A 22,463-nucleotide genomic window follows, 5' to 3' on the forward strand; every position below is an offset into this window, starting at 1 on the left:
TTACTGTGAGGCGACAGTGCTAACCACTACACCATCGTGCCGCCGCATTGAAATCTGTAACTGCATTATATACTGACTATGGGTAATTCAAATAGACTTTATTTATGTTTGACAAACATAGTGTGTTTACATGCCCTCAGATCATTACCTTTTTTGGCAGTTAAAGATCTCCTGATTTTTATTATCTTTTACAGAAATTAACATTTTTCAAAGTAAATCTAACTTTCCTAATGTGCCTCCATTCTACCTGAATTCAATCAACACTGGCACAGTGAATGCTGTGCTTTAATCACGTTGTTGGATTGTTATACGCTTACAGTACCAGTCAAAAGTTTGGACACCTTCAAATTCAATCGTTTTTTGTTATTTTTATTAATTAAAAGACACTTAATTTCTTAAAGTAATGATGGATGTCATTTCTCTTTACTTAGTTGAGCCGATTTTCATATAATATGGATTACTACGGTTGTGGAATAGGACTATTTACTGTATTTGTATTATTTTCTGTTTGTTTGATCTCAAACACATTAAGAAGGCAAAAAATATTTTTTTTTTCGCAGTCCGGTTTCCATCAAATCGTGCACTCTGATTGGCTCGCGAGCGGTCCGGAATCCTACGATCCGGACCCCGGTTACGGACCTTTGGCGACTCGCTTGTTCACAACAACATTTTATTTTCGCATTTCTCAGTATAATAGCATTAATTTTACAGCATGGATAGCGATAATGACAGTGTTCACAGCAAAAGCGAGTTTTTCTACCCTGACGAAGACGAAATAAAAGAAAACATTTCAGGAGAAAGCCGAAAACCTGTAAGTGTTGCTAACGCCGAGCAAAACCAGACGTTTATTGAGGAGCAAAGGGCAGAAAATACAACAAAAAAGACGACCTACGACCTCAATGTCTTTGGGAAGTTCTGTCGAAACCTAAATGAAGGTCGAAAGGTGGAAGACGTACCTGGCGAAGAACTAAACATGTTGCTGTGCAACTTTTTCATGCCCGCAACAAAGAAAAATGGCGATGTGTACTAGCCGTCCTCGCTCACGTCTTTCCAGAGAAATATCCAGCACTGTCTGAATCATTTTCTGTTAGAATTTGGTAAAGAAAAAAATAAATATATTATTTACCAGCTTAAGGTCTGTCCGTATCGTGACCTCGGCCTTGAAAATACTGACCTCGTCGAATACCTGTTTGACAAGTTACGTCAGCTCGGAATTTTCTGAAAAGAAAACTTGATCTAGATCACTTCCCTGATCTAGGCGACAAAAATGTTGACAAAAAATTGCTACCATGTTGTTTGTTGTTGTGAACGAGCGAGTCGCCAAAGGTCCGTAACCGGGGTCTGGATCGTTGGATCCTAGACTGCTCGCAAGCCAATCAGAGCGTACGATTTGATGGAAACCGGACCGTGAAAAAAATAAATTACACGAATTAACTTTTGACGAGGCACCTGTTAATTGAAAAGCATTCCAGGTGACTACCTCATGAAGCTGGTTAAGATAATGCTAATAGTGTGCAAAGCGGCATCAAGGGAAACAGCGGCTACTTTGAAAAATCTAAACTATGAAACATATATTTTGCTTTTTAACACTCTTTTGTTTTGTTTTTTGTTTACCATACATGTTCCATATCTTAATTCATAGTTTTGATGTCTTCAGTATTGTTAATGTGTATATCGAAAGCATTAGGTAAATTTAATGAAATGAGAAATGTCTTTAAAGATCACAAGATAAATATGGGAACAAGAATGAAAACGTTTGAGGCATGTGTACGATCTCGCCTCATACATGGTATACGAACACTATACGTCGGTGAAGCTCACATGAAAAAACTAAACGGTTGTCGGATGGAGATGCCGAGAAACCTTGTTAAAGGAGGTTGGGCTAGACATCCAACATCAGAAGGAGTGGAAAAAGAGGACTTCAGTCTAAAATACAGAAATGAAGACATCCTTGCCATCACCAAATCAAAACAACTTGAAAATGCTGCGAGAGGACAATACCTGGAATATATCGGACATGTACGTCGCGGCTCCAATACCACGATGACAAAGAAAATGTTGTTTGCCAAATCCAAGAAACCATACCATCATGACCCATATTTCTAAGATGCTGAAAGTGTCGACTGAACAAGCAAAGACAGAGACGCAAGTGAAATCTGGTTTCGCCCCATTGATTCAGAAGCAATTTGGCAACGCGACTCCGTGGCAACAAGATTGCTGAAGGAGGATTTGACAGGTACAGGTAGGTACAATGTAGAAAAGAGTCAAAATACGGAAAAACCAATTACTAGGTGTGTCCAAAGTTTTGACTGGTACTGTAAGTCAGTTCAGTTTATAATTTGATATCGGCTGTCAACATGTCCACGATGCTCCTGTGCTGCTGTCGCAATGGAATCTTTGAATGAAATTTTCTCTCTTTTCACTTTTGGGAATAAACAAGCGAGTCGTTTTCAGAATTATTTAGAGTAGAAAATGTCCGATCTCGTACAGTTCTATATGTAAAGAGTCACCTTCAATTTGAGTTAGAAGTACATACACTACCGTTCAAAAGTTTGGGGTCACCCAGACAATTTTGTGTTTTCCATGAAAAGTCACACTTTTTTATTTACCACCATAAGTTGTAAAATGAATAGAAAATATAGTCAAGACATTTTTCTGGCCATTTTGAGCATTTAATCGACCCCACAAACGTGATGCTCCAGAAACTCAATCTGCTCAAAGGAAGGTCAGTTTTATAGCTTCTCTAAAGAGCTCAACTGTTTTCAGCTGTGCTAACATGATTGTACAAGGGTTTTCTAATCATCCATTAGCCTTCTGAGGCAATGAGCAAACACATTGTACCATTAGAACACTGGAGTGAGAGTTGCTGGAAATGGGCCTCTATACACCTATGGAGATATTGCACCAAAAACCAGACATTTGCAGCTAGAATAGTCATTTACCACATTAGCAATGTATAGAGTGTATTTCTGATTAGTTTAAAGTGATCTTCATTGAAAAGAACAGTGCTTTTCTTTCAAAAATAAGGACATTTCAAAGTGACCCCAAACTTTTGAACGGTAGTGTAGTTCATGCTATCCTGCCTGAGCATTTCTGGTCTTCCTCCTACGCAGGCATCGTTACTGCTCTCACCTGGCCCGCGTCTCTGCTGGCGGTGGCGAGCGTGATTGATAACCCATGGGGAGTATGTCTGAGTCGCTCAGCAGAGGTGGGAAAGCACCTAGCCCAAGTACTTCGGAGCAGGCAACAGGTTCGTGAGGTGTTAGATAGAAATTTTTTTTCACTTTACTTTAATTGACCCTGTGCAGCTCTTCAGATTTGTACAGGTTGTACAGAAGGTCTAATTAGGATGTATCCTTGGTGTCCTCTTTTCTTCTGTCTGAACAAAGGGAAAGCGACCTGTCAGTCTAATTGGTTTTAGCCTTGGAGCTAGAGTGATCTATTTCTGTTTGGAAGAACTTGCCAACGATAAAGGTACTTTTTTTTTTTTTTTGGTCTTGCATATATGATGGAAAGTTGAAAATATTAATTTGCAGTGTGTGGCTGTTGCAGTTGTAAGCCTTATCTCCTCGTGCACATTGAAAGACGTGTCATGTCTCATTGCTGGCCAGGTAGTGAAGGTGTCATAGAGGATGTTGTTCTGCTCGGAGCTCCTGTGGACGGATCAGAAAAAACATGGGCACGTCTGTCGAAGGTCGTTGCTGGGAAGATTGTTAATGGTTATTGCAGGTTAGGAGAAAACGTGTTGCGTTTATAAATGCATTGAGTATTTATTTATAGTATTAGTTCATATTATTATAAATAGTATTATAATATTTCAAGAATACATTGGAATTGATGTTTTGTTTTTTCTTTTAGGGGAGATTGGCTTCTTGGATTTGTGTATCGAAGTTCATCTGTTCAGCTGTCTGTGGCAGGGCTACAACCAATCAACTCAAATAATCGCCACATAATTAATGTGGATCTGTCTTCTGTGGTGAGTAAATGGCCTACATACAATCACCAGGTTCATAGAAGGACATTTCGTTCTCATGAATATTCTAATAAACATGGGTTGGCGCTATATAAACACTTTCAGCATCTGTCCTTTAGGGTATTAGGCAGAAAAGGAAAATTACCAGTCAAAAATAATATTTTATATAATCCTGATGAGCGCTGCAGGCGCGAAGACGAGCACCGCAGGCGCGAAGTCCCTCTAGGGGGGTCTGGGGGCATGCCCCCCCAGAAAATTTTTGAAATTTAGACTTCATTTCCTGCATTCTAGGACATTTTCAGGGTGAAATGGCGTGTAATTTTTGATCAGAAATATTGCATATTTTTACTTTTGTATTTTTTTCAGTTTCACTCCTGAATGTATCAGATGTATGTATGGTGTTTGATTTGGTAACATAAGTGAAAAGAAAATAAACAACAATGAATTGTATATAATCTTTTGATCTAGTTACAGTATTGAATAAAAAAAACCCCAACAGTATTCTATTTTACGTGGCACAAATTAAATCGCAGAATGTCTGTCACTGACTGTCATCCATAATATTTTGACCAAACTACTCAAAAATTAAAATTAACTTTGAAAGAACGGGAACTGAGTTTGGTTTGCACAAAGATTACAGACGTCTAGGGGCCTGCAAGAATCGGTCTGCTGCTGCATCAAAGTCAAATTCCTGACGATCTAACTTTTCGTAGCTTTGTCTGATAAGCTGCTCCAGCCTAACTATACTTAATTTTGTTCTCAACTTGGTTTTGATCCTGTTCTGAACAGAAAAGACTCGCTCAGCCTCTGCATTGCCAGCAAGCACACATATTGCCATTGACATGAGGTGAAACATGCTTGGATAGAGCCGCTGATTTGGCATGTTTGGACCTCCAAATATCTTCATCATGAGCTGAGTTGGTCTTGCAAAATGACCCTCTTCCTGCCATTCATCATCACCATCTGTTGAGAACCTGTTCTGGTATACTAGTCGCTTGAAGACAAGAAATTCTCCTCTTGCCTGTCTGAGGGTCGCTATCCCAATTGATCGGACGGCGACCCCCCCCACGTGTGGGGGGGGGGCGCCTCCGCGGCTGGAGGCACACAGGCGCCTGCTAGGCGCCTCCGTCCTCCTAAACCCAGATGCGCCTCGCGCCTCTCAAGGCTCTCTCCCCCGACCTCCTGACACGCGCCTCCCGCGTCACGCCGTGCGAACGCCTCGGCCCACCCCCCGCGGACGCGCGCGGCTGCCGGTGGATCCTTCCACTCTGGCTGCCCGCGCGCGCCCCGGGACGAGACGGGGTCGCGGCCACGGGCGCGAGAGGCTCAGGCTGAGGCCGGGGGTCGGAACGACGAGAGGCGAAGGGCCGCCTGAAGGGGAGGACCCCCTCTCCCTTTTTCGAAAGCCCCATCCGAACGCGACCTCAGATCAGACGAGACGACCCGCTGAATTTAAGCATATTACTAAGCGGAGGAAAAGAAACTAACCAGGATTCCCTCACTAGCGGCGAGCGAAGAGGGAAGCGATGAAATATTCTGATTTTTCATTTCAAGTTTTCAGTATTTTTCGTATTAAACTGTTTTTCTTACGATTTGTAAATGATAGCGGAACATAACTGGATTTATCGGATGACATGTGGGAGTATTCATGTGCGAAAATTTTCGGCATTATCGTCCGTTTCAGTATCCGTCTGTGTGTATACTTGCCCGTTGAAATTGGCAATCGCCCGTCAAATTTACGGGTGGACGGGTCTCTGCCTAATACCTTACTGTCCTTAGATTATGGGATTATTGTATCTCTAGTTGAATCACAGCTGTATTAAATCTTTTAAACGTGTTTTGGGATCTGTAGTAAATTGACATAAGGCACGGATTAAAGTTTTCCGTCGTGTGACGGATTTCCGTCAACTGAACTCTCCCAAGGCCAAATGTGAGGTCGGTGCTGATCCGAGGAGAATTAAAATGACGGGTGGTTGGGTAGAGATTGGGTTATAACACTGATGTGTTGCAACACCATCAACTATCAGCAGGGTTTATTTAACTTTTTTTTGTTTTTGAGCCATGCTTTGTGTCGTTCATTTCCTATGTTTGATCATGTTTAAACGTTCGCTGTCTACGGTGCGGCATTAAAAAAACATGCGCTGTCAAAATTGGCAAAATACTGTACATTCCCATGTGCTTGATGTGCTTGTGTCTGACCATTTCTGTTTTGTATTAAATTAAATCTTGCCAAAATGACTTAGTTCAAACTTGGGCATATAGAAATAGAGCATGTTAAAAAAAAAAACGAAAAAATAAACCCCGGAAAGCCCGCTCCTCTGCTTCAGCCAGACTTGAAGACCCGACGGTGCAATGCTTGCAGACTGTCAGAAGTAATTAGACCTAAATTTATAGCTAACAAATCAGCAGACGCCCCAACAATTATTATTTTCGTTAGGCCAATGCGTAAGGTATGTTAGAACCGTGCCTTATAGCCTACGTTATATCACAATTTAAAGGACGTTTGAGGAGTTGGAGGCTGCGAGCGCAATGATGTTCCGACATGCGCTAAACTTTATTCCCTGAAAATCCTACACCAGCGTTCAGTGCCCCAAACAGTCAAAATGTCTAGAAGACTACGGTTAAATAATAATCATAGCCTACTAAGTTAAATTACGTAAAAACATCTGTTTCTGGCCTATGAAATGATGGAGGAAAATGAGAACGAACGCAAAGTAGATAGCAGCCAACTTCACGCGATCTTTTAGGTAACTTGACACTCGTGTTGGCCACAATATTTCTCTTAATAAAATCTTGAATTGTTTTTGAAGTCGTATTCAACACAAAGTAAGGTCAAATTATAATTTTAATTTAAGCGAAGATCCAAACTTTTTTCTATATTGACGTCGAGCACAGAGGAGCATGTCATTCTGCTTTCGGTTTCGGCAGCATGGATGCGCTTTGCATGAAAGAAGGCACTGATGTGTCTGCCATCGATAAAGGTGTAAAAAACAAGTGGAGGTGGGCTTGGCTGTACGAAATAGGTGAAAACGGAAAGCCATTTAGTTTATGGTGCAAAAAACGAAACATTCCAGGCGCTTGCATTTGTGTGGTTTGCCACAAAAAAATAATATACGGAAGCAATGGAAAGAAAGTGCAATAAATTGAATATATTAATCCATTAATTAATTGATAATAAAGTTATCAGTTCTAACGCTACGTTCACACTGCAAGGCTTAATGCTCAATTCCGATTTTTTTGTGAAATCCGATTTTTTTGTGAGGTCGTTCACATTAACAAATATATGCGACTTGTATGTGATCCTCAGTATGAACGAAAAGCGACCTAAAAGTGTTCCGCATGCGCATTGCAGGATACGACGACGTCACACGCAGTGAGCATGGCCGGTGTTTACGGAAGTAAAACCGTCCGGTTGCGGTATGACCCATCCAATCTAGCTTGAATAGCTGTATCCCCCCAAATGGAAATCAGCTCCCTAACCTCTGCGTCCTTCCATTGAGAAGATTCAGAACCTTCACAGCCCGAAGCGTCCCTCGCATTGATGTCATGCGCCATGTTGTTGTAACTTTTTTTGAGAGACCCGCCGCCTACTTCAGCGCAGAATAGTGACGTTTGTGGCTTGTTGATGACGTGTAAGTCGGATGAATGCGACCTGGCGGTTCAGACTGAAGTCGCATATGAAAAGAGCGGATAGGAATCGGAATTAGGACCACATATCCAAACGGCCTGGGTCGGATTTGAAAAAATCGGATCTGTGTCGTTCATATTGTCAATAAAAGATCGGATACAGGTCACATATGGGCGAAAAGATCGGATTTGAGTCACTTCAGCCTGCAGTGTGAACGTAGCCTAAGTTAACCATTCTCAGAATTTCATCAAAATCCACCCATATACACCCATAACACACACACACACACACCCCCCCCCCACCCCCGTAAATTTTCAGTCAAATATATATATATTTTTGCTTTAATCCATGTATAAGGACACGACGTAAAACTTTGAAAATCCAGGCACAAAGTATAGCCAAGCACAAATAATTACATTCATGTTACAGAGCAGTCATGCGCTCATATGTTGAGAATGATGGTTAATGAGGCAGTGAATACATTTACAGGAAAATGCATTTAAATAAACATGGACTATTCAAATATAGTTTATTTTACATTACATAAAACAACATGGCGTACTTGTTTTACACAGTTTCGCCCTTTTTCTGCTGCGGTGTAGTGAGAGGTCACCCTGCCTACCTTATCGACTAGAACGTTAAACAAAGACCCATGTGACTGCAAGTAAATAAAGGATTATGTGATGATAAATCCCATTCTTTGGACTTTGATTAAAAGATGCAGCGGATCCTTAATCAATCAGCAGCAGAGTAGTAATCAGCAGCAAGATGCCAGTCACTGCAGGATAAAGGGCACACAGTATCAGGAACACAGCAAAGAGCTTTATGTAGAAGTCTGAAACCCACAGGTATCAATATTATTGGTGATGTTTTTTGTGTGGAGGAGTTGCACACCTGCCTGGTGTGTCATTTCTTGTTATTGTAATATTGGATGAGATTATTACAGTTGTGCTATTGCAAAAGGCTGCATATTGCAAACGAGCCCTCTGATAAATCACGGCATTTAAAAAAAAAAAAAAAAGAGTCATCTTCAATGTCAAATGTACAACTTGCAAATAAATTATTTATATCCTTTTATTTGCAGTTCTCTTTGCTTCTTTTTCACAGTCTCAAAGCCAGATCAGACCTTTTGTTCTTACCGTCTGACCTTGTGGTTGTACTGCCAGCGCTGTCATAAAGTTTCTGGTTATAACGTGATAAGTTTGTATGTCGTAATAACATGAAAATATATTGCTTTTCAAATTACATAGAGGACATCACACTATGGCACGAAGACATGGAGTTTATCTTCGAGTGGTGAATGTATATTTAGAAGAAGCCTCTATTTGGCCACACGAACACTCGAGCACAGCAAAATTTCTCCTCTGCATTTCACCCATCTGAAGCAGTGAACACACGCACATCCAGAGCAGTGGGCAGCTATGCTACAGTGCCCAGGGAGCAGTTGGGGGTTAGGTGCCTTGCTCAAGGGCACTTCAGCCATGATACAGAGGGAGGGAGGGATAAGTGCTGTCCTCTCACATTTTTTCTTCACGAGTGAACGAAGCGAACGAATTAAATGTTTTTCAACATGAGAAGATAAACTTCATATCTTCGCACTACAGTGTAATATTCTTTTTATTAAAAAGACAAATCCACAAAAAAAGCAAGTTAAAGCTAGACTGCCTTTCATATTTTAAGTGTAGGTCATACAAAGAATTCTCCCTGACACCTAATTATTTTTGTTTAGTGGACCGAAAGCTACCGAATTCGAATCACAGACTTAAATAGAACAATTAATGAATTTAGAGCCACGTGGCCCTAAATTCTCTGCTATTTTTTTCCTGCTTCACCATGATCCAATACAAGATACTATGTCTTGCATCACGTGGTGGGCTTTCCCCGTTTGCGCAAGGCATTGTGGGATACAAATCTGAAACAGGAGAGAGAGGACATGAGTGCAAATGAAACGTGAAAGACCAACTACAGTAACGGAAAGCGATAAGAAAAGACGTTACATTGCGAAGGAAAGGAAACGCAGGACCAAACTAATAAATATCGGCGGTCAGCAAGCACCTCGGTGTGATCAGCTGTTCGTTTAGCGACAGAATGATGGAACTGTCAGTGCACGGTCAAAGGTAAACCTGTAGATGGCAGTAATGCAACACTGTGGATGCCAGCTGCTGTAAAACCCAAAAGAAGAAGGTAAACCTGCACATGCGCACGCGGACTTCCTCTGTCTGCTTGACTGCACGAAGCGAGCGATTTCATGCACACTATTTGCTTTAATCCCCTCAAATTAAATAACTTCCCAGCTACAGAATGGCCTGATTTTATTTTTTGAGATATTACAAAAATAAACGTGTATCACAATGACAATTTCTGAGGGAACTAAATTTCACTGATTTTATGAAATTGAAAGGCCTTCTTAGCCTAGTAAACTAGACCCACCCGCCTAGCGGCCAAAAATATTTTTGCCTACGAGTGGGTCTAGCCTCGCACCATATAAACAAAACACCCCGGGCATCAAATCATGCCCGCCAATCACAACGCAAGGTTTTTGTTTGGATTCTTTGGGCGGGCTTTTGCAGGAGTGACAACAAGGCTGCGCGACGCTGGAGAAAGCACAACAGGAAAGATGGCTACAGCTAGTGAACAGCGCACGTTTGACTCCGCTTTGGAATCAGTTTTAGAAGAATTAGACTTGGAGTTTTCGTTGAAACATGAGCAGGAAGAGGCTCTCCGCTCATTCCTTTTCAAGAAGGACGTTTTCGCTGTTTTGCCGACCGGCTATGGCAAAAGTCTGATCTACCAGCTAGCTCCGCTCATAGCCAAAAGGATGGGGCTAGTTTGTGCAGTACGAAGTATTAATAAACAGCTTTGAAACATTTACTTTTTGATTGTTTCTTATTTTCCCGTTATTTTAAATTTAAAGGAAATTATTTCACCAAACACCACTAAATAAAAACTCTCAAAACCAGTTTAAGCAAACCCTTGAAAAACACTTGGGAAAAAAAAATGAGTGTATGTTAAGTATGTGGTACAGACTCCAAACTTGTGGTCATTATCTCCAAACTTCTTAATATCTAGAACCTGTTTATTAATTAATACGCATTTTGAAAAATTATTTATTTCAAGGCCTCCCCCACTGCTTTCTGTCGCTCTGACTACGTCACAGTCACTGTTGCGCTGATTGGTCAGAGCGTTAGCCTATACGCACAGAGACAGTTTGAAAGACAGCGGGTTGTTCCTCCCACACCCTTCGGAAATGTCTACGAGCGAGGCCAGACTAAATATTCACATTTAGTCTGGCTTGCCAGGCTAAGGCCTTCTAGCTTTAATCAAAGGAATTTTAATTTTGAACCGATTCGCCGTTTTGACAACGTGCGTCAAGTCAGCAAGAAAACATTGGAAGTGATATCATCGATATCCTCACGAGTGAAGATATTGGAAAATATGTTACTCAGGTCCGGGATGTATTTAGCATGAAAAATGAGTTTTTCAACACGAGAAGATAAACGTCATATCTTCAAGCCAACGTGTGATTTTTTTTTTTCTTTTTATTATACACATTGAGAAATATAAACTACACAAGTTAATCAAAACAGTTCATCGATTTCCTCACTAGTGAGGATATTGGAAAATGTTACTCAATGTCCTGGCGTATTTCCCAGTAAAATACCGGTGTCTGCATAACAAAATGTGTTCCCGCTCCGTTTTTCTTTTTCTGGCATGGCCGTAAAAATGAGAGACCTGGCAGCATAACCACAAAGTCAGCAGTGAGAGCAACAGTCTGATCAGTGAGAAAGAAGCAAAGGGAACTGTAAAAAAAAAAAAAAAACATCAATAACTTGTTTGTAAGTTTTACTTTTAAGATGACTACTTTTTTTGTTTGTTTGTTTCAGTGAGTTTTTTATTCTCCCTCATTCATATTTTTGTTTGCAATTTAAGAAGTTTTAGTTTGATAATTTTGGCACAAATCTGATTCCATAAACTAGGTGGGCAAAATATTGCAGGTCTCTCTTAAAGCATCACACATACAATATATAGAAGTAAAATTGCAGTGTGTGTATGTATATATATATATATAATTTTTTTTTTTTTTTTTTTTTGTCCCTGTGTAATGCCCTAAGAAGACCCTTCACATGGTGAAATCTTTTAATATTTTCTTCTGAACTGAATTCCGTTTCTGTTTTGTACATATCTCAACCACAAGTACAGTTATATAGGGAAGAAAAATAATAGGGCATGGCTGTTCTGGGTAAATAATTAACAATGGGGTGGCGTGATAACCCAGAATTGATCATTTTCCAGTAACCACACATTTGGAAATGTTTTATTCCTCTTATCCCACAGTAATTTGTGATTAAATAATTACACGTCACACTCTGAACCCTTTATAATTATAAGTCATTAGTTATATTTAATTTCGTGGCACGTCCACAACACAGGTTCCTGTTATCGTTTGTTATAGCAGCTATAAACATACATTCCCTCATCAGCATCTTTTTTATTTTTTCTTTCTTGAAGTTAATAAGACAGGGCGGCACGGTGGTGTAGTGGTTAGCACTGTCGCCTCACAGCAAGAAGGTCCTGGGTTCGAGCCCCGTGGCCGGCGAGGGCCTTTCTGTGTGGAGTTTGCATGTTCTCCCCATGTCCGCGTGGGTTTCCTCCGGGTGCTCCGGTTTCCCCCACAGTCCAAAGACATGCAGGTTAGGTTAACTGGTGACTCTAAATTGACCGTAGGTGTGAATGTGAGTGTGAATGGTTGTCTGTGTCTATGTGTCAGCCCTGTGATGACCTGGCGACTTGTCCAGGGTGTACCCCGCCTTTCGCCCGTAGTCAGCTGGGATAGGCTCCAGCTTGCCTGCGACCCTGTAGAACAGGATAAAGCGGCTAGAGATAATGAGATGAGATGAGTTGTTAAGACAAGGAAAATGCAGCTTATGTTAACTAGAAAGTGCAAACTCTTACTGACTGTTACACTGACACCCAAGACACCTGTTAATGAGTGCTTACTATAGAAACAATGAGTGTATTGTTAAAATGAGTGCATTAATATTAATCTGTGATTTGAATTACAGCCGGCAGAACTGTTGTTGTAGTAAATGAATCAATACCTCAGTCAGATCAGCAGTGCTCTGATATAAAGCATCTTAAAGTCGGCTTACCGAAAAGTGAAACGGAAAATTAAATTTAAAGATTCTGCATTCTGAAAGACACCGACACACTGATTTAACGTTTTATTTATTTCCTCTGCATTTATTTTGACATGTAATAAATAAAAAAAAATTATAAATGTGACCATGAAAACTGTTTTGCCCGCCTTTATTCGTACACTATAGCCGCTTTTGCAGCGGTGTTCGTTACACAGGCGAATTAACATCATCTTTGCAGAAAGCTGAGACAAGTTTAAAGCTTTTCTTAAAGTTAAGGTGTCAAATTATGTTCTAGAAAGAAAACCCAAATCAGATTTTGTTGTTTGCCAGAGTTCAGCTGCAGTAACATTCAGTGGGTTTTCTTAGGCTGACTGACGTATTGTGCAGCTCACAGTCATTAAACAGAAATGAATCCAGAGACATTATATACGTTTTCAATTAATGTGCATGAAATACAGTGGTAATGATAATCATATAGTCCCCTCTGAAAGTACTCGAACAGCAAGGCCAATTCTTTAGTTTTTTTGCTATACACTGAAGACATTTGGGTTTAAGAGATCAAAAAGCTGAATGAGATGGTAGATCAGATTTTTCAGCTTTCATTTCCTGATATTTACCAGGGTTTACCCTAGAACAAACGGAAGAGTCGTTGTCCATCTCCCCCCGAGTGCAACGAGGTGCCAAGAGTACGCTGCCATAGGCACCGTATAAGCTAAGGGGGTCCTGGGGCATACTCCCCTGGAGGAAAATTTTGAAATGTAAGGCTTTATTTCGTGGCTTCTGGTGACATCATCTAGAGCTGATTTTTACCAGTTCAACATGTTGGGGGGAAGGCTATATTTTACTTCTAATTTTACTGAATTCCCACCCTAAAAACGGGGGAAAAAAAAGTCAATACAATACCCACTTTCACATCAAACAAAGTGAGTAGTGATGCAATATGGCACGAGTTGTTCAAAATACCGAGCATTAAATTTTGGCAATAGTGCGGATGACTAAATACTCTCACTGTCAGACTCGAGCTGGCCTTTGCGGTCTCGCAACTATGGTCTGCCACTGTCGCTGAGTTGTTTTCCGCAGTTGCCTTTGTGCAAAACTCTAATTAAGCTGCAACCCATCTGTGTTTTGTTCACTTGTACCCAGCTTGAAGGTTCTGCCATTTTTGCATAAGTTACCTATTAATATTAATTGCGCATCGCTCATCCAGTCAACGTGGGATACTGCACACACTCAGCCAATCAACGTGGAATACCCTTCTATGACATCAGTTGTGAACTGAGGCCATCCTTAAAAAAAATCCGTTTCCTGTCCACCGGGTGAGCAAAAAAATTCAGTCGGGAGGGAGGGATTTTTTTTTATATATATATATGGATGGATAAGAAATCGCAATGCTGTGTTTGCTTTTTCTTTTAGTACTTTTTTTATTACAAAAGCAGACACATTTAATAAAATGACAGTTTAATCAACTGAAACTTGTACAAAAACTTTGTTAGCATTTTAAATGCTGACTGCAACATTTGCAAAACTTTTACAAAGGTACTTAAAATGTCCGACACACTGACTTTTTGTAGTTCTAAATCGACCGTTAGGCCTAGTTCGGATGAAATTACACTATTAAAATGATCACTGAATGATTTGTTTTTCTGAATCTTTACTATTTTGTTGTTCGCTAGAATACCATTTTGCGATTTCACACTTAAGCAAATGTTTGAAAACTCCGGATCTCCTTCCTTCATGGTGGCTGCCATTTTTTTGTGCCGCACGGCGCATGCGCAGAGCTGATTCAGTTCAGAGTGCGTGCGCACTCGGCGGAGGCAGTAGTGTGTCGGAGGGAACAGGAGCAGAGAGAACGCTTATTTTGTCTCCGGTAAACGAGTCTTCTCTCGTTCAATTACGTGCTGGCATCAAAAGACACCGTTGGTTGTAAATGAAACCAAACTGGGTGGTTGGAGTGTATTTTCATACACAAATGGAGAAATGTTCGCTGAGTGTGTAATTGTGTAGCCACCACTGCAGACCGTTGTCGTTGTTAATTCATAGCATGCTCAGTTGCGTGAATGTGTCATGCACCGAAAATAAGAGATTTACAAGCCAGGAACGCCTCATGATGCAATACGCAAGAAAAGAAAGATGATTTACTGCCATTTTACTTTGTATTTGAGTAAAGTGAATAAATAAATAGTCTGTGGAAAATACATTTAATCCTGGGAACTGCGTGCACAGGAGTTTGTGTTTACTCCCCCCGGCTGGCTACTTATTTGTCATGGCTGGCTAGTATGAGCCTTAGTGGAAAGCCCTGGGAATGTGTAAATGTCAAGTTCGATTTTAGATTTACGAACCCGAAAAAAATGTCGAAAAACCGGCGTTAAAAAAAAAAATTCCAACCGCACAAACAGCACTCATCCGGCCGGTGGACCGGAAACAGAACATTTTTTAATAATGGCCTGAGCTCAAGTTCAGGGCCATGTGCTTGCATGGACTGTATTGATTACCTGCTCAAAGGCTACAAAACACATGCATGTTCATTCTAGCTTTATACTGTAGGCCTAAATTGTAAGCGGCACGGCAGTGGTTTAATGGGTAGCGGCATGTCACTAAGCATATCAGTCAATAAATTAAGCATAGCGGGGCCACTACGCATTGACGCTTTAGGGGAAAAGCTTGTTTACACCTAGCCATGTTAAGCAACTTAGAACATGGCAGCTTTTGTTTGAACCAACCCCTTTTTCAAGTGATCCAAAATATTGTGAATGTGATTGACAGGTGTTTCTTCAGAGAGGTGTTGCCCAGGTGAGCCCTGTGGATTAATTGATTAAAGAGTTAAAAGCTCTGAATATCTACTCTCTGAATGTTTACTCATTGCCATGGCCTAATAGTTAGAGAAGCAGCTTTGGGCCCAAAATGTCACCAGTTCGATTCCCTGGACCAACAAGAATGACTGAAGTGCCCTTGAGCAAGGCACTTAACCCTCAACTGCTCCCCAGGCTGCTCTGGGTATATTGTACATCGCTCTGGATAAGAGTGTCCGCTAAATGCCTGTAATGTAATGTAATTTTGAAGCTGAGAAAAGAAGGAAAATCAATAAGAGCTTTCATACAAGCATTGGGCATAGACGATACAAAAATCTGGAATGAGCTGAAAAAGAAAGAAAAACTGTTGGTGTACTAAGAAGTCAACATGAAATAGATCAGCCAAGGAAAACAGCAGCAGTTGATGACAAACATTGTCAGAGCTGTGAACAAAAAACCCTAAAAACAACAGTCAGTGGCATCACCAACAACCTCCCCAAAGCCGTTGTGAAGGTATCACAATCCACCATTCACAGCAGACTTCGAGAGCAGACATATAGAGGCCATACCACAAGATGTAATCCACTCGTCAGCAGGAAGAATCGAAAGACCAGATTGGAACTTGCAAAGAAATACAGAGATGAGCCACAGAAGTTCTGGAACCAAGACTAACTGATACCACAAAAGAAAGGATCTGCGCATGATCCAAAACGTAGGCCAGGGGTCACCAAACTTTTTTCTCTGGGGGCCACATTGTCGTTCCTGACTGTGATGGGGGGCCGGGGTCGGGTCAGCTACAGTGGGGCAAAAAAGTATTTAGTCAGTCACCAATTGTGCAAGTTCTCCCACTTAAAAAGATGAGAGAGGCCTGTAATTTTCATCATAGGTACACTTCAACTATGAGAGACAAAATGAGGAAAAAAAAATCCAGAAAATCACATTGATTTTTAAAGAATTTATTTGCAAATTATGGTGGAAAATAAGTATTTGGTCAATAACAAAAGTTCATCTCAATACTTTGTTATATACCCTTTGTTGGCAATGACAGAGGTCAAACGTTTTCTGTAAGTCTTCACAAGGTTTTCACACACTGCTGGTATTTTGGTCCATTCCTCCATGCAGATCTCCTCTAGAGCAGTGATGTTTGGGGGCTGTCGCTGGGCAACATGGACTTTCAACTCCCTCCAAAGATTTTCTATGGGGTTGAGATCTGGAGACTGGCTAGGCCACTCCAGGACCTTGAAATGCTTCTTAAGAAGCCACTCCTTCGTTGCCCGGGTGGTGTGTTTGGGATCATTGTCATGCTGAAAGACCCAGCCACGTTTCATCTTCAATGCCCTTGCTGATGGAAGGAGGTTTTCACTCAAAATCTCACGATACATGGCCCCATTCATTCTTTCCTTTACACGGATCAGTCGTCCTGGTCCTTTGCAGAAAAACAGCCCCAAAGCATGATGTTTCCACCCCCATGCTTCACAGTAGGCATGGTGTTCTTTGGATGCAACTCAGCATTCTTCCTCCTCCAAACACGACAAGTTGAGTTTTTACCAAAAAGTTCTATTTTGGTTTCATCTGACCATATGACATTCTCCCAATCCTCTTCTGGATCATCCAAATGCTCTCTAGCAAACTTCAGACGGGCCCGGACATGTACTGGCTTAAGCAGGGGGACACGTCTGGCACTGCAGGATTTGAGTCCCTGGCGGCGTAGTGTGTTACTGATGGTAGCCTTTGTTACTTTGGTCCCAGCTCTCTGCAGGTCATTCACTAGGTCCCCCCATGTGGTTCTGGGATTTTTGCTCACCATTCTTGGGATCATTTTGACCCCACGGGGTGAGATCTTGCGTGGAGCCCCAGATCGAGGGAGATTATCAGTGGTCTTGTATGTCTTCCATTTTCTAGTAATTGCTCCCACAGTTGATTTCTTCACACCAAGCTGCTTACCTATTGCAGATTCAGTCTTCCCAGTCTGGTGCAGGTCTACAATTTGTTTCTGGTGTCCTTTGACAGCTCTTTGGTCTTGGCCATAGTGGAGTTTGGAGTGTGACTGTTTGAGGTTGTGGACAGGTGTCTTTTATACTGATAACGAGTTCAAACAGGTGCCATTAATACAGGTAACGAGTGGAGGACAGAGGAGCCTCTTAAAGAAGTTGTTACAGGTCTGTGAGAGCCAGAAATCTTGCTTGTTTGTAGGTGACCAAATACTTATTTTACCGAGGAATTTACCAATTAATTCATTAAAAATCCTACAATGTGATTTCCTGGATTCTTTCCCCCCATTCTGTCTCTCATAGTTGAAGTGTACCTATGATGAAAATTACAGGCCTCTCTCATCTTTTTAAGTGGGAGAACTTGCACAATTGGTGGCTGACTAAATACTTTTTTGCCCCACTGTATATAACATAGAATTGTATGACCCAGACAAATATGACCACCAGCAGGCCTCATTGTGTAGTAGAGATTACTAGCCTGGCACAGCCATCCCCACTACTATACCCACACTACTATATCAACACTTGATTCCTGGTACATATTTATTTATCTTTACTAGTGGTTTGCAAAAGTAGTAATCGAGTCTTCACACTTTGTTTTAATTTGAAATACCACAGATATTCCATTTATTTATTTTCTAATAAAAATAACATCAAAGCTGTCAAGGTAAGAAACATCTGCCTAGTTGAGGTGATTGACACTGGCAAAGGTGAGTGGAAAATTATAAATTGTAGGTAGGCCTGTTGATATTATTAATAATATTAATAATTGTGTGCAGCACTTACCGGTAATAAAGGTCAAATAAATAGGCCTAGAAAATAAATACATTTTTAAAAAAAACAGTGAAATTATAATAATATGAGCAATAGATCAACTAGCCAGCTCTTATGCCTATCCATTTGAGCATGTTCAGTAAACATTTTTTAGGTCAAGGTGAAAATGAAATGAGCAGTAGGCCATTTACAGGTCAAAACTAAAGCATAATACAGAATAATGGGAATCAAAATCAGTAGTATATGTAGGTGAGCTGGATTTGTACTTGTTGATTTGTACTTCTTATCGGGACGCACCTCCTCGCCCACAGCAAGCATGCATACTTTAACAAAGTCCTCATCAGTAAACGGCTTTCCATGGGTAGCTAGTAGGTGAGCTACCTTATAGCTAGCTCGGACAGCAGCCTGGTTGATCTGGGTTTGGCGAAGGAATACATTCTGTTGTGCAGCCAGTCCGCATTTCATCCTCCGAACCCTGTCTTCTCTTGTTTGTCCTCGCAAACTAGCATACTCTTTGTGGCGGGTTTCGTAGTGACGACGCAGATTATATTCTTTGAAAACCAACACACTTTCTTTACATACAAGATAAACTGCACGGTCCTTACACTGAACGAAAAAATAATCGGTGGTCCACTGTTGTTTAAAAACTCTGCACTCTCTGTCAGCTTTTCGCTGACCGCTAGCCATTTTGCTGTCCTGAACACTGACAGTTCTCTGCGCGTGCGCTGCCCGTCACTGCTTGATCGCGAGCATATGACGAAAATTCGGAAAATATGAATAGTTCCTTTTATAACTAAATATCAATTTTAATTGATAAAATCAACAAAATACAAGATGCAGACATGCTATTATTTGCCAAAAAGCAATTTAAAAAAATAGGCCATGACCACTTTTGGGGATTGCCTCATGGGGCCGGTTCAAGTGGTGAGGGGCTGGGGGCCGGTCAAAGGGGGGTGGCGGGCCGGAGTCGGCCCGTGGGCCGTAGTTTGATGACCCCTGACGTAGGCGTTTATTGCTCAAGCGTGGTGGAGGTAGTGTTATGGCTTGGTGTTGCATGGCTGCTTCTAAAATGGGCTCACTAATCTTATTAGTGATGTAATTCATGATGGTAGCAGCAGAATGAATTCAGAAATCTACAGAAACATTTCAGTTTGCCAACTGACCGAGAACTGCATCCAGTCTAATTGGGAGGATCTTCATCGTAGAGCAAGACAATGAGCCAAAACACACTGCCAACACAACAAAGGATTTCATCGGGGGGAAAAATGGAAGGTTTTTGGACTTCCTAAGTTAATTACCAAAACTTAACCCAATTGAGCACGCATTTGACCTACTGAAGGGAGCAACCCCTAAAACAAACAACTGGAAAAAAAGCTGCAGTACAAGTCTGGATACAAGTATCTTTTTTTGCTTGTTTGTTTGTTTGTTTGTTTACATTTTATGGCATTTGATAGACATCCTTATCCAGAGCGACTTACTTTTTCTTACTACAACTGAGCAGTTGAGGGCCTTCCTCAAGGGTCCAGCAGTGGCAGTTTGGCGGTACTAGGATCTGAACTCTCAACCTTCCGATCAGTATGTCAGGAAGTCCAGTGTCTTAATCACTGAGATACCAGTGCTCCGGGAATACTGCAACAGTTTGGCGATGTGAGGAGGTCGCTTGCTTGATGCAATCAAATATTGTGACTCTTTGTTCTAATACTTTTGCTTACCTAAAAATTTTGGTGGTCTGCCAGTAAAGGCACTGTTTTACCAAGTTGTGTAACAGCTTTATATGTAAATATCAAGAAATGGCCTCGTCATTCCAATACTTTCAGAGGGGACTGTAATTGTAACAAAGTTCGTACTAAATCTAACCTTTGTCCAAGCCTTTCTTAAAGCATATAATTTTATCTTTCCAAGGTCAAAGGTCACTTGGACTACATGCGTCAGATGGACACTATCCTCGTAGCAGTTGGCGTTCCTACCAAGGAGGGAGCTGGAACTACACCTGGCCATTCTCAGTCAGTGATGTTAAGTGAAGGGAAACTGGACACTCCAGAGGCCCAGCCCAACAAAGAGAATGGACAACATGAGGAAAACCTTATAGAGGCTTCAAACAAAAATGAGGAGGCTAATGTGAAGAATGAACTCACAGAGACTGAAGGAGAACAACATAGTCCTGGGAGAGCGCAGGAGAACGGCTGGGATATTCCAGACATATCTGACTTACTAGAATCATTAAGTGTCTCCAAGTCTGAACAAAAAGACAGCAGTTTTTTTACTTGCACCGAGGACATTGAGGGTTCACACGGTCAGTGCACACAGGAGGAAGAGAGTCAAAGTGACACAGCGAGTGAGTGTATTTCCTGGGAATGGGAAACCAAACACTGGACTATTGAACCTACAACCACACACCACTCTAAAAGAACTGAATGTTCCACACAGGATCAAGTAGCAAAAGGCAAACAGCCTTTTTCTGCAACGCTGCCCACACAATCACTTCATAGTCCTGTCACAGAACACACAACGACAGCGCACATGGATTCCGAGGAGAGTAAAGGTTAAATCAGTGCCTCATGGTCCTTGTACTAGAGTACCAACATGCTGCTGTGTAGTGCCTTTTTTTTTTTTTTTTTTTTGCTGTGAAACACCTGATACATCTTGACTCCTAATCATGAAGGCTTTCAAGAGTTGATTCAAGTGTGTTACAGCAATAAAACCATTTAAAGTAAATGAAGCAGGGGTGCATACTGGAATAAAACAAGCTGGAATCTTCTTAACCGTGTCTCATTTAATTTAAAATAATTCTCATGTGAATTTCTGCTGACACTGTGAAGTAAAAACAGTTTATTTTGTGCAAACTCTATTCTGGAAATTAGGCTTACACCATCCCTGTGTCCGAAATCACTCACTACTCACTATAGAGTGGACTATATAGTGAGTTCGCCATTTTGTAGTGCTATCCGAATGTACTGTATAGTGAGAATGATTACACTCTATATAGTGCACTCATAGTATCCCACAATGCATCGTGAAAAGTAGTGTACAACCGATGGTCACTGACCAAGCAATATATACCATCGTGCATTGCGGTCGTGCTGAAAGAAAAGCTGTTTCATTAGGGCTGTGAAGTATTTTAGATCGAGTATAGCAGTAGTTTGTTTTTCCTTATGACAAATGGGAACGAGACAATTTCATAAGTTGTGGTGCGAAAATGGCAATAATATTGTAGTCTGTCAGGGTGAATGAACGGAGGAAGAAACACATTATAAACGGACATTAAAGTGCAATTAAAATTAGAAGAGAATAGAAAATAATCTAAAATAGAATAAGACATAAAATACAAGAATAAAAGTTACAGCGCAGAGCGAGGAATTAATCAAAAGCCTCAAATTTGATTTAATAAAAGGCAGCGGCAAAGAAGAAAGTATTCAGCCTTGTTTTAAAAGAACTGAAAGATGCAGCAGACACAAAGTACTTTGGATTTATTAATGTGGGAAATACGCTCAGTATAATATGGATTTATCACAAAAATATGCTACCGTTCAAAAGTTTGGGGTCACTTTGAAATGTCCTTATTTTTGAAAGAAAAGCACTGTTCTTTTCAATGAAGATCACTTTAAACTAATCAGAAATCCACTCTATACATTGCTAATGTGGTAAATGACTATTCTAGCTGCAAATGTCTGGTTTTTGGTGCAATATCTCCATAGGTGTATAGAGGCCCATTTCCAGCAACTCTCACTCCAGTGTTCTAATGGTACAATGTGTTTGCTCATTGCCTCAGAAGGCTAATGGATGATTAGAAAACCCTTGTACAATCATGTTAGCACAGCTGAAAACAGTTGAGCTCTTTAGAGAAGCTATAAAACTGACCTTCCTTTGAGCAGATTGAGTTTCTGGAGCATCACATTTGTGGGGTCGATTAAATGCTCAAAATGGCCAGAAAAATGTCTTGACTATATTTTCTATTCATTTTACAACTTATGGTGGTAAATAAAAGTGTGACTTTTCATGGAAAACACAAAATTGTCTGGGTGACCCCAAACTTTTGAACGGTAGTGTACATGCATGGATTTATTATTTTGAAAACCCACCAGCCGACTGATCTGGCACGTTTTAATTGTGCGACAGTAATGATGTAAATAACGGCGCGGTGGAGTAGGGTCCGAAAGTGTTTGTTTTTTC

The 22,463-nt window shown here is 40.9% G+C and overlaps 1 protein-coding gene across 2 annotated transcripts in view; it reads left to right on the plus strand.

Moving 5' to 3' along the window:
- Window positions 1-21,050, plus strand: part of tmco4 (transmembrane and coiled-coil domains 4) — a 57,029-nt gene extending 35,979 nt beyond the window's left edge. For both annotated transcript variants that reach the window (XM_060938348.1, XM_060938347.1), the window contains exons 10-14: window positions 3,114-3,250; window positions 3,390-3,474; window positions 3,612-3,729; window positions 3,859-3,976; window positions 20,196-21,050. In XM_060938348.1, coding sequence (XP_060794331.1) covers window positions 3,114-3,250; window positions 3,390-3,474; window positions 3,612-3,729; window positions 3,859-3,976; window positions 20,196-20,840 — 1,103 coding nt within the window. In that variant the 3' untranslated portion in view covers window positions 20,841-21,050. The remainder of the gene's footprint in view (window positions 1-3,113; window positions 3,251-3,389; window positions 3,475-3,611; window positions 3,730-3,858; window positions 3,977-20,195) is intronic.
- Window positions 21,051-22,463: the final 1,413 nt, after the last annotated feature.

This window comes from Neoarius graeffei, chromosome 13 (assembly GCF_027579695.1).
Source record: "Neoarius graeffei isolate fNeoGra1 chromosome 13, fNeoGra1.pri, whole genome shotgun sequence".
Lineage (NCBI taxonomy): Eukaryota > Metazoa > Chordata > Actinopteri > Siluriformes > Ariidae > Neoarius > Neoarius graeffei.